Source organism: Galendromus occidentalis, unplaced genomic scaffold (assembly GCF_000255335.2).
Source record: "Galendromus occidentalis unplaced genomic scaffold, Mocc_1.1 scf7180000077450, whole genome shotgun sequence".
In the NCBI taxonomy this organism is placed as follows: Eukaryota; Metazoa; Arthropoda; class Arachnida; order Mesostigmata; family Phytoseiidae; genus Galendromus; species Galendromus occidentalis.
In genome coordinates this window covers 727,905-740,729 of record NW_003805438.1, presented here as the reverse complement: position 1 = coordinate 740,729, position 12,825 = coordinate 727,905, and the positions used below count along the sequence as shown (strand labels likewise).

At 54.1% G+C, this 12,825-nt stretch overlaps 1 protein-coding gene across 1 annotated transcript in view; it reads right to left on the bottom strand.

Moving 5' to 3' along the window:
• LOC100905726 (uncharacterized) overlaps positions 1-12,825 on the bottom strand; it is a 46,465-nt gene that overhangs the window by 26,967 nt on the left and 6,673 nt on the right. Inside the window, exons 2-3 of the mRNA XM_029111561.1 lie at positions 6,453-6,493; positions 5,396-5,408 (exon numbers count right to left, since the gene is read on the bottom strand). Coding sequence (XP_028967394.1) covers positions 5,396-5,408; positions 6,453-6,493 — 54 coding nt within the window. The remainder of the gene's footprint in view (positions 1-5,395; positions 5,409-6,452; positions 6,494-12,825) is intronic.

Genomic DNA, 12,825 nt, shown 5'->3' with positions numbered 1-12,825 from the left:
AACAAAGATATCCAAGCCGAGCAAGCGTCCCCCTTTAGTCAGTCAGTCAGTCCGCCCGTCCAACCGACCAAGCAGTCAAGCAGGCAGGCATCGCTAACATGACGGATAACCCTGATAATGCATTATTCACTGACTGAGGACGTCATCGACAATAGCGTCGTCTCGGTAGTCGTCGTCCTTCCCGCTCCAATCTCGCTCCGCTTTTCGCCTGCTCCTCCTCCGCTACCTACCCCCTGTCGATCGTTTCCTATCGGAGGAATTCCGCCAATCGATGACGACGCGGGGCTTTCGAACATTTCGTTTACAGCGTTCTAATTCCAGGAACTTGAACGATGAGCCCAGCATGTTTGAGGGCCCTCGAGTTTCTCTTTCATTTCCCGCCCTCGATTCTTTATCTCGCTTCCCACAATCCCTCTTCGTCCTGATTGGCTCACGCCTGACGCTCGAATTCTCGCCCCCGATTCGAGCAGCTCCAATTCGATGACAATTGTCCCCCGAGAACAGCTCCTGACGAATTTTACAACAACAATTTCTGCGATGATGGGAACTTACGCAAGTCTCCGCTTCTCTGAGTGATTGAGTCGGACTCTGTTCCACGGCGAGTGTTATTCTTTCAGAGAAGATGATTAACGAGAGCTCAATATTTACCTGGAAACAAAGAAACGTCCCATCGTTATCGCTCCGAACATCAAGAACACCTAATCCCGTCGTCCCCGGACCCGAGTCCGTCTCCGAGGGTCGAGGACCGGTCTCGCGTTTCGACAGAAGCACAATTCCGTCGAGAATGACAGAGCGAGAGAGGAATGAGGGCGACGAGAACCCGTTCTGACGGATGGATAGGGAAAGATCTTTCGACCGTTAAAGGCAGAGCGGTGCTTTGACGCGCGCTCTGTATGAAACATCCAGCCGTTCGGCTGGCGTGGGAGAGTTGAGAGTTGACGTGAACAAGTGGAAGTAGGTGGAGGGAAGAGTGAACGCCTTTCAGAACGAGTAGCTCCGGAATGAGCGGGTGATAGAGTGCGTGGGGCTGTCTTCGTTGGCGAACGGAGGGGATCTCTTTGCGCTCGTCCTAAGAGCTTGAGGAGGTCATCAAGGTCAAAAGAAAATGAGCCTTCGAGGTTAACGAGTTGAATTCAAAGGCTGCTGATGCTCACATAACAGGTCCTTAGACTTCTCCACGGTCGGACTCACTCGAAGTCGCTCCTACCTCCCCTCGGATCACACCGTCATCCCCACACTCGACCTCCAGCCACCTCGGCCTTTCATGCAGTAGACGGGCGGAGCGGGGAGAAAGCCGCTTCTTCAACAGGCCGCCGAGTTGGACGCTTTTTCGACGTGGAATAATTCGTGGGAGCAGATTCCAACTTCGTCCGGTGTTTTTCCGAGCCGGAACAGAGACGGCCAGCGAGAGCGCGGCCCCGGTGATTCGATGGCACTACTCCACTGCTCCTCTGTACTTGACTCGAGAGTGCGAGGTTCTCCCCTGAGTAAATGTGACGGAAATTCCGTGCCGGGATCTGCCTCCCGTCGGCGACGCGAGACGGAACGAACCGAGCGAACGAACGAACGGGACCAAGTGTACGGACCGGGTTCGAGTCGAACAGCACTGCGACGTGTCAAGCGCCTGACGATTGGGCCCAGTCTGTGGAGCTCCGTGTCAAAAGGGGGCCGGGTATATGTGTTCGATGCTGAATGTTGTCTGAAATGGCACGGAATTTCGATCCGGACAAGCTCTGAGAAGAAAACAAGCTACTGTTGCGTTGGGCTGCTCGAAGTCTTCGGCGGTCCACCAGCCGAGACAGAGCGCCAGCTGGCGTGGGACACTGCCCGGGTCACGGTATTGCTCCGGAGGTAGGTAAGCGACAAGACGATGTCTCAGAAGAATACAAGAAATGCAGATGACTTCTGTGTCCCGTCTGACCTCACTTCCTCAGAGTCCCCCTGTCCAGGGCTAGCTCGAATGAATCGGAAGAAAATGAACACGAGCTGCTACGTTCTTGAGTCTCAACCGCCCCATCGAGATGCTGGCTTTTCAATTATTCAACCACGGAAGACTGTCGCTCAGGACTTAATCATTCGGCGACCTTGTCGTGGTTTTCACCACTCCGACTATAAATAGAACCTCGACGTCAGGTACCTACTCGGCCGTCGCGCCACGGCGACGTATCGTGAGGATACGTGAACCGTGAGAGATTCGAATGCCACACGATACGATCGCTCCACGTCTGTGCTCGAAGAGGTGATTCTGAGTCGAATTTCGATTGAATATGCCCTTGCATCGCTAGAGAGGCAGAAAACCTCTAGATGCCGGTAATACCGTAATCCGTTGGGACCGCGACAAGACTGTTCGAAGCGACGCGGCAATCTGAGCTGAATGCAATCAGGGAGAAAAAGAAAATCTTCGAGCCTGACTGGAACCGTCGAGAAGTCATTCGCGGGGGCTATCGGAGCGCGCAAAGTGCAAGCAAGTCAGTTCCTTCCTTGTTTGACGGTAAGGAAATCTCTCGATCGTGCGTTCGGCCGACTCGCTGCTGGGCTCTTTTTCGATTCGCAAGCACAACAATGCGAGCCCATTCCTCCCTTTTAGGGATTAGCGTCGCAACCTCCGCGATTCAGGGTTTTGGCAAACCGGAAAGAACGTGACGATATCTCTTAATTTTGCCATCATTGTGATGTTTCTGATTCTACAATGAGAGAGACAGCAAACATTCCCGCAAGGCCGTGCTGCCACCCTTCCTCTGCATGTTGTTGATGGGACGAGTGGAAACATGCCATCCTCAAGGCTCTCTGTGGTGACACACGTTTTTTTATGAAAAACGGATGTCGGTGGAGAGTCGGTAGGAGGTGCAGAAGACACAGAATGCCAAGGCGCCCTGTGTCTTCTGCACTCTGTCCGCTCGCCGTCTCGCCTCAGATTGCTCTCACTGCTCGTCTTGCCACTTTCGCATTCTCTCCTTCCCCGTCCCGAGTCTCGACGCTTCTCTCGACGGCTCCCCTCTCGATGCCTGAGCGAAAACGATCCATGCAGTGATTTTCTTGGCGTTTCTCTCGCTGAGCTGGCATATTTCTCCCAATAATTGCGGACGATGAGACAGACGTTCGAGCGTGACTTCGCATCAGAGTCGACAGCGCCGACTGGCTGCTTGACAGTTGGGAGGATCGGGAACTTCGAGTCATGGGATCTCTGTTCAAAGTGCCTAAGAGATCTGTTTTCTCAATGATTCCAACAAGTCAGAACATCTTCAAATCGGGCCATGATCGACAACCCTCTCGCACCGGGTGCGAGAAACCCCTGAAGCGAACATGTAACCACTCGGAATCGATAAAATCGTGTCTGAAGACTGTCGCTATGCTGCCTTCCTCGACGCTTCCATCATCCTCACAGGGTGCACGGAGGACTGAGGCTGCAATCATTGAATACGATCATCAAGAACAACTCCCAACAGGATTTTTTGACTTGAGCGCGTGACGCTGGGGCAACAGAGTCTCACCAGTTTTGCGGAGGAGGGCATCGACCGAATCTTACAGGGGATCGCGAACGGGAAATGGCGACGAGAAGGACCCGGGGATGACCGAAGGAAGCTCCGGAGTCCGCCCGACCAAGACACGAGGTCGAGGTTTCCTCCCCGTCAGTCGTCTTCAAAAAGGAAAATCCTCGCAAAAAATAACCCTTGCCTCCTCGCATGTGCTCCGGTGGCGTGGCGGTGGCATGGGAGCGGTGTAGCGGAGACGGCGTGACTCCAATTCAAATAAAAAGAAAAAGGAGACCCTCTCGCGAGGAAAACCCTCTCTACGGCTTCCTCCAGCTCGCTTCCGTTGCTTCTCAAACTTTGAATTCGAGGCCTTAACCATGGCAATCCATTGTGAATATTTGAAGGCACCACCCCTCCCCGGTCCGACTCAGAGCTGGTCCCGTTCGTTCCCGTATTTCATTCCTTAGATACCCTCGCCTTAGATGCCCTCGAGAAAACATGTCTTTGAGGCCTCTGAAGTTCACCTTTGAATCGTGGAGAGAGCTTAATCGAGAAACTCTTCGGAGCAGATGGAGTCCCGCGAGCGGAGAACGTTTGAATTCCGCAGCAGAAATAAGAGAGAGACATCGAGAAGAGGAACGGAAAGCCGACTAAAAGCAAGCGGGACGAAATCCATTATGGAGTGAAGGGCTAGTCCAAGGGCTGAACGGAGAGCGCAACGAACGAGCCAGCTATGAGACCATCATCGACTCCGTCGGAACTGCTATCGGCAACTTTTCTCTATTTTTTCCCATCATTCTCGCCTTCGTTTGCCCTCTTTATTCTCCTCCGTCGTCGTTTCCCGGTCGCCCCATTTCCTCAATCTATGTCCTCACAGTCGCACCGACGGCCATGGAAGCGACAAAACAAGGGATTCGATTTTTCCAGCCCACTTCTTCGATAGGAACGACATTAGAAAGCAAGATAGCTCAAAAGAACGCAGCGAGTCCCCCTGCTCACCACTGATGGGATCCATCTCCGAAGGTTTGTGGAGGACCTTCGAAGAGGGTCGATATCTAGCTCAGGTTTGGATTCTGAGTGAAAACCTAGTTCTCGCCCGCACTATTCGTACGACAGCATCCGCCAGCTCGGCCTGGATGATTCATGTTCCCCGAACGAATTTTCCCACGAAAGGCTCGTCCCGGTCGCTTCCATGTACAACACCTGAGGTACTCTGTGCCGCGATCGACAATTCCTTGGTAAGACATCGGGCACGGCCTTCCAAGCTCGCCCCGCCGCCGCCGGTCCGATGAAAAATGAACGTCACGCGAAATTGTGAGCTTGGAAGAGTCGGGACGAGTGCAAGTGGGCGGCTTGACTTTGCGGTGTTTTACGCTTTGTCGGTCGACTGTATCGAGTGTCGGGGGTAAGCTCGCCAAAAATTCATATCGACACCGTCTCGATTTTTTCTGCGCTCCCACGATGCCGTCTCCCCGCTGAAGGAGCTTTTCCCATCGTATCGGCCTTCGAGTTTCGGGGGAACAGCATCCAAGCGCCAAAACGAGCTCAACAGGGCGGACAAACCGAGCGAGGGGCGGAATGCGTCACCCATATAATATAAATTTATCGGGGCCGAATTTAAAATTTACGCGCCATAACTCACCGATCCCGCCGTCGGAAAGAGGAAGACGACGACGGCCATCGCCGACACCACCGGGGCCGCCGCAACCGCCATCGCAGGCGTTGCCGCAGTTGGTATGGCGGGCAATCCTTCTTTTCATTCAGCTCCTTCTCATTCCCCTCTTCTCGACCCTGCCGACGCTGGCGCCGCCGCCGTCCTCTTGTTTCGTTCCTTTTCAAGCCCGTGGAGGGTCACTGCGGAAAATACATGGTGGCTATTTAAGAAACCAACGGTTGGAGCAACGGGCTGCCGGCGGCCCGACGGTCCGCCACCCCCTAAGCCCGCGCTTCTCCTCATTCTTGCAAGCCAACCTTGGCGCGTTCGCCCGTTCGGTCTCCTAGCCCACTCAATTTACCGTCCTCTGGCTGGCTTCGTAAACACGACACGGAAACCCGTTGCTGATGATGATGAGGACGGCGGCGGCGGCGACTCTTTGGGACGGAAAGAAAAATGCATCGTATTCGAGAGCAGAGAAGGTTCTGCGCCGAAGCTCACAGCGCGGCGAGGGCTTCGGAGGCAGAGCGAGGTTGGAACCCCGCAGTCAGACTCCGATAGACTGCGAGAAAATTGACCGGACCCGCCAATCAAGTAGCAGCGTCTGCGAGCATGAGGCCATGGGGACGGCAGATTTCCTATTATGTGTTAGTTCCCCTCCCGTCAGCGAGGAATTTCTCACGATCCATTCTCGCTCTCAGACCTCTCATCGCGGAACGAGTCTACGAACGTTCACCGAGCGAGGACGCCAGTAAAGAGAAAGAAAAATCAAAGTCGCTGTCGACGGCTCTGGATTACGAGTCGCTGTTTCGTGAGTTGACTGAACACGAAATTTCCATCAGGAGCTCGATTGCTCGCTCCTCTTCTCCTCCCAGCTCGCTCCTCACCAGGCACGAATCATCGGCGTGCCCATACCTGCCCCCCGATTCTCGAATTGAGGGAGTTCTGGGAGAAACCCATGGCGCGGACCGCGTCCAGGAACCGTCTCTCCTGTCTCGACGTAATTTCCGCGAATTGGTTCCACAGCCGGACTGGATATTTTTTTTGCGTTCTAAAAGCCGAATCCCCCGACAAACGATCCCGCGAGTTTCTCAGTGGGCCACGCACGCCCGGGAACGCAGGCGGAATTCAGAGAACGCGACAGAAGAAGTTGTTCCTAATCTCATGAAGGGAGGGAGTCCGATTCCCGGTCGGGAGTCACGAAGCCGGGACTTCCAGAGATGAATGGAGAGACCCAGAGTCGAGTGCATGCCGAGCTGTCCACCTGGGATCCGGGAGATCAGCGGCTCCTGGAGGAGCGCCATTCATCTATTCGTCTCTTCCACCCTCCTCGACTGATCCGACACTTCGCCTGCTTAACGACGTCATTTCCAGCGGGAACCAGGAGTGCCGGATAGAAGGACATCTCAGTCGTTGATTTGACAAGATTGACATGTCATGCTGACGTCCGAGAGAGCGGCGGCCTCTATTGGAGTAGCATATCTTTTCGATGGCATGTTTAGCTGAAGGAAAGATCTGCCAGCTCTCCCGCGCGCCTGCCTTCCTGCTTGCTTCTCTCCTAGCTCGCTAGCTCAATAAGTGACGTTGATGCTCTAATGGCATAAATTGCCTCTGCGAAAAGATGGATAGAACGGAAGAAAACTTGCCCTGGAAGCTAATCCGATACAGCTCGGAGCACTGACTCCGCTCACATGATATGCCTGAATTGAATACGTTTCGGAATAATGGAGATGACGAGGATACGTATCGAGGGGGTCGGAGACGGCTGTGGGGAAGAGGCTGAGGGCAGAGGTGAGCTCCTCGAATGACCTCAGGCTCCGCTGGACAACGGCGGGGATCACAAGCCTTGCGAGTTTTCAACGGTTTCCGGGCGAGGGGAAAAAAACGTTGAAGATTGGAGATCCAGTTTGGACGCTGAAACCAACGTTCTCGAGGGAAAAATCGCATTCCAGCCGTCAACAGTGGGGCGCGGGAGAACCGCAGACCTTCTGACCTGACTCAGGCTCGGGTATCGACAGCGTCCCCCTTCGATCCCCATCAATATTTTCTGACCGCCTTAACTTCGTCTGTATCGCCACTGATATTCCGCTTCTGCAATCGTTGGCACAAAGTAAAGGCTTCAGACCGTGCGATATGTAATGCTACCGTTTCGAAGCGGCCGAAGTCCTGCAGTCAGCGCTTTCAGAACTCGCTGCTAACCGAACCGTCAGGATGACCGGCAGGGTTTCTCGCAAGCCATCTAGCTCGCAGGAAGCCAGATCGCCGGGTGGACGAAATCGCCGCTTAGGATCGCTAGTCCGCCGGCTATCCCGCCCACCCGCCAGCCTGCGTGCCGACCGACTGGGATAGCAGGCCGATCAGGGCGGCCAACGCCTCCGTGTCGAGGAGTCAAGCAAAGCGATGGTTCTCGATTACACTCGTTAAATTTGGTCACGTTCTCTTTCTGCCGCCTCCGTCGCGGTCCTCCTTTGTCGACTCGAGCGAGCAACGGGACCTTCCAGCCAGGCTTCACGGGTCAAGCGTGGCTCCGAGTGACCCACTCGCCGACAGAGAGGAGACTTGTCCTGTCTTCCGTACGATAGTTACTGTGGCTCAGAATTTTCCGGTGTTGTCGTTTTTGTGGTTCCGCATGCAGGAGCTGACTAACGGTCTCGTTTTAGAGGTTCCCCAGCGTATTGGGTCTCCGCTCGCTTCGAAAGATGACTCGGGGAATTCAGAACAGACGACCGAGCAAAGCTCCGAGGTTTGCACCCAGAGCCCCAGGGCTCGTTTCTGTAGGACGATTCTTCGTATCCTCGTGCCATTGCTTATATTCACCTGCAACAAATCATTTCGTTTAGTTCCAAGCCCTGGTCGAGGGACGTTGTCTAGTCATCATTTGGATCCTTCCTGAGTTTATACGGGTCTTTTTTCTCCCCGGGAGAAGTATATAAACCTTTCGAACTCTTTTTTTTCTGTCGCTCATCCCAGTGCCGGAGCGATTTTCCGCCCCTTCGTCCGACCAATCTATCCGAGGAGCTACGCGGAGTTTACTGCTCGAGCCGTTCGTCGTCGTCTGTGTTCATAAGCTGTTTGGAATGTCAACGCTTCGGAGAAATATCTCTGCCCTTCATTGCTCCGAGCCCTGGCGCTCCTCCTCGACCCCGACAACGACGACGAGACCGTCTGAGCGGAAAGGTCGCTGTGCTCTGAGCAAGGGGCTTCAGAAAGGCATTGCGCCCGAGCTCGCGCGGGAATTGCGCCGTATATCGCTCGCGTGTTTATTACGTCTTTAGCGGGACCCCGGCGAAATCAGCTGCAGCGGAGCACCTCGTGTGGGATCGGCCGAAGCGTTTCCGCGGTCTTCTCTCGAAGTGGATCTTCGAATTGATCATCTTCTTTCATTAGCACAATCATTTCGCTCTGAATCGATCGGGAGCGAAATATCGCTCGACGATTGGTCGTATCCGAGCCGAGGCCTCCACATCTACGGAATACCCTTGCTGCTGCGTCGACAACAATCCGATTTGAAAGAAACGCGATGTTTTCACTCGGAGCCTGTGGGATATACGAATCTAGGCTCTCGTCGCTGCCTACACCGGAAATTGAGAACCCAATGCAGCTGAGGAACGGATGAGCTTGTGACCTATTCAAAGATCCGCCAGCAATATCGGTCGTCATCTGAATCGTCGTCGGAAGGTTGAATCCTACCGATCGAGATTCGCGCAGCACGGCTGGATGGAATTCCCTCGTTCCGAAGTCTTATAGAGGGAATAGCTTCGTGGAGCATCGTTGTGCTATTGACAGGATCCGGGTATGGAGGAAAAATTTTCGAAGTCATTCGTAAAAACTTCCTCTTGTTTCGCTCGGGCGCAACTGTGAACGCCTATCAGGCGAGCGGGATCTCCCGCGCGCCGAGTGAAAACATGGACGACAGCCGAGAGACTTGTCGCGAGCTTCGCGGTGATATTGAACGAGCAAGCTCGAAAAGACTTAGAGCGTCAGCTCTGCGAGACGCTGTATTGACCGAATTTTTATCTCCATTCGTCCTTTCATGCAACCATTCATTTAATGGTAGCGGCAACGTAATGTTTTCCTTCGGCGTCGCGTTCGTCGCCGACGTTCCGGTTCCTCTCTATCGACAGACGCCTATCAGCGAGCCGGCGTACGCGCATATGTATGCTCATCGGCGCATGTCTTGCATGGCTTGGGTACGTGCGAGAAAAGATCGTTCGAGCATGGCACTTCGCCGCGGAAACGCTCCTCTCCACGCCTGACTTCGAGGTAAATATTGTCCGGACATGCATTATTAGACGTAACGAGGCTTTGTGGGATAGTTTCTTCGGTACCGCGAGAGGATTCGACGTAGTACAGGGTTCACGAACGGGTTCCGCAGAGCTGATCCCCCGCTTCCTCGAGAATCGACTCACACCTAACTCAGTGTGCAGCGGTCACTGTCAACGAGCGAGATTCGTGCGGGGAGAATTCCCGGGAAAAGAAGCAGAGAGTTTCAACACATTTTCTTCCTGGTCCCGCTTTTCCTTCTTTTCCATCGCGACCCCAAACTCCCCCATCGCTGTCCTCGTTCGATTCCTTCTAGCCCTCGCCACGCTATTGCTCAGGTATGGCTATTAGAAGCCATGTGACCTGGTATTCTTGACGGACAGCTTGAAACCGAACGAAACTTGCCACATATTGGAGCCGAGCTTCGTCTTTCGAGCGCGACAGGTTTACTGTGTAAATGGGGGCGAGGATTACCTATCAGATCCGCCATGCAGGACTTCGCGGCGAATTTTGAGGCGTCGGAACGTTGATCTTGGCCTTCATAGAATTTCTCTCCCGGATCATTGGTGCACTGAAACTTAGATAGACTTTCGGAATTCTCTTCCGTGACCCCGGAAGGTGAACCCTAGCTTCGTTCGCTGGTGGCCGGATATCGGATATGTGGATAGTGGAGGTCCGTCGACGGCGAAAACTCCACCGGCAAGGCTCGCGGTGTCTGTAACGCAATTAGCGAGCGAGGGAACGGGCGACCGAACTGGCGACCGAACGAACCAACGGCCGGCCGGACGGCAGAACGGGGGTATGTGTATCATACAAACCGAAAACAAGAGATCATCGGCATTCGATGCCGCGGAAGTTCGGCATACAAGACTCATAGGGAGGGACTGCGTCTGCTGCTCGTCAATCCTCCCAAACGAGATGCCCTGCCCCCGCTTCTCAGACCGAGCGTTCTCCTTGTCGACCACCCTCCCCCTCCTCCAACCCGGCTCCCGCCCAGCCGTGGCCCCTGCATCCTCGGAGATGGGTCCTGAACGAAACGTTTGCAAAGAACGTGAGACGAAACCAGAGTTCACTCTGGAGACCTGCACGCTATTAGCTGCTCCCTTTAGGCATCGCTGCACAAGCAGCGGCGGTCCGGTTCGCAGAGAGTGGGAAAAAACGACAAGGAGAAAAAACAGAGAGTGTGCGAGAGGAGGTTCGTTAGGGTATTGAATTTGGATAGGTAGACCTTCGATGCAGCAGTAGGCCGTTTCCCCCCCGCTGCTGCCGCTCCGGCTCGGTTGTCTTGAGTAACGCGGGACAAGAGCCGCCTTGGAGATTGGTGGATATTCCGGCCACGCTTTTTCCCTCCTGAGTTCCGATCGACATCCGCTCTATCTTCTCACCGGAACGATCACATACATCAATCAGGTGGGCAGAAAATTCCACTATGTAGTTCGCATATATCTCCTGCGTTCTGAGGAATGTAGGAAAATTCGAGCGCATTTCACTTGAAGGGAACCGCTCATGGAAGCAACGTTTCAGGGCTGCATATTATGCCCTCGCGAGTCTCCGGGAGCTTTCGTCATTTTCCCGATGGGGTCGCCCGATCCAATCGAAACGATCTCGGCCATGTCATTCCGCATCACGAAGACGATCGCTTACGGCTCACTATTTTTGTTGCTCGGTATCGCGTCAAAGCAGCCATGACAACAGCTCTATCCGTCGGCTCTGCGTGACCCCATAAGAGCGCTCAGCGGAGCAGTCCCTATGAACACCGCTCGGATTCCAATCGGTTTGCCAGGGGTCTCGTTCCGAATAGCTGGAGAATTCAGCAGAATTAGAATCTCTCGCCCTACAGGGCCAGTTTTGGATCCATGCCAACCCTTTCGAATTCGCCTATCGATCCGTAGTCGAATCCGTAGCGGTGGCGAGGCTTTTCGTGAAAATCTTCGCTAATCCTGTCAACCTCGATCTTTGCTTGCACGAAGCGGGCTATATTTCGAGAAATGCTCGCAATCCGTGAGGAGATCCTGCTCGGACAGCGGGCGGAGCATTCCGTGCTTGGCCGGCGTGGGTACTGGCGGTCGCTTTCCAGACAGATCCCACATCCTCGGATTCTACCCTACGACTAGAGAGGAAGAGCAAACAGAAGAAAGGGAGAAGGCCCAGTCGAGGGAGAAGAAAGCCATCGGAAGTTTCTTCTGCTTGAGAGGAACTAATGACGACCCCCGGAAGAGTATTTGTTTGGAAATTGTTGTTGTTGTTGTCCTTTCGGCGACCGACGACTGACATCGCGAAAGATACGAACTCCTTGTGTTCGCCGGAGCCTTCTCCACCGAACTCTCTAGAAGACCCGATTCTCGGCTTTTGTCCGTTCTCCTCCGCAAACAGCGAACGGTCCCTGCGGAAACGGAAATTCTCGTCGCAGAACGAATGCGTTCCCGCCGCCACCACCACTACAGCCCAACTGTTCCCGCTCGTCGAAGTATCGGCGGAGGCTGCAACGGCAGTTCTGTATGAATGAGTGATAAAGTAGAAGCGCGTCTCATTCCGCCTCTCATGCATTCCTTGTCGGTTAATCTTCTCCCTCACGGCTGCGCGTGCTCCGGGGCTCCGCGAACAAACAGAAGGCTCATCAAAGCGGCTTGTTGGAAATTGTCGCTTGTTCTCACCCGGTCATGAATATCGCAAACAAGCAGCGGGGGCTCGGTGCTCCGTTCCGGGTGCCCCTAGCCTCAGGCTCGGTACCCCGTCCATTCGGTGGAGATCATTCCGGGAAGGGATTCAAGCTCGAGTTTTCAAAATTCATTCCATTACACCGATCGCTCCCTTTATTCCTCATCATTGACTTGAGTTTCAACAAGTCTCTGAGGCTCGTCGATTCCGAGTCGAGCAAACCAACCCTGTGTTTACTGAGACCCGGGACGTCCCGCTGCTTTTCCAGGGAACTGTTGGTTCGACGGAGTTGATTCGTTGCAGCGGATGCCATTCCCCAGCATCACGGAGCAGAAATTCGAATTTGGATGCGCTCCGGGTGTGATTATTCTCGCCGAAACCAGATCGGCTCCGACTCACGATTTCCCGGGAATAACCACCATCGCCACAACAATGATAGCCGAAATAAAAACAATAATACGGCTCCGAGTCAGCGCTTGGGTCGGTCGCGGGCGTCTGCTAGAGTCTTTGCGGACATCGCTCGCAGAACAGCTTCGCCTCGCAGCATCTGCAACATGGGCAGCTGCATAAAACACTCGAACAGCAGTAATTTGAGTGACGCCGACGTTGTGCTGCAGCGTAACATTAGTGTTGTTACACGAAAGGCTGGAGCTGGTTCTGCTGTTCTGTTCTCTCGGCTTGCTGCTGCTCTCCCCAGCACAGCCCGACCCCACGGAGGGCCTCGAGTTGCCTGCTGTGAGGGAAGTTCAGACACCATATTCTTACAGCTTTAAACGC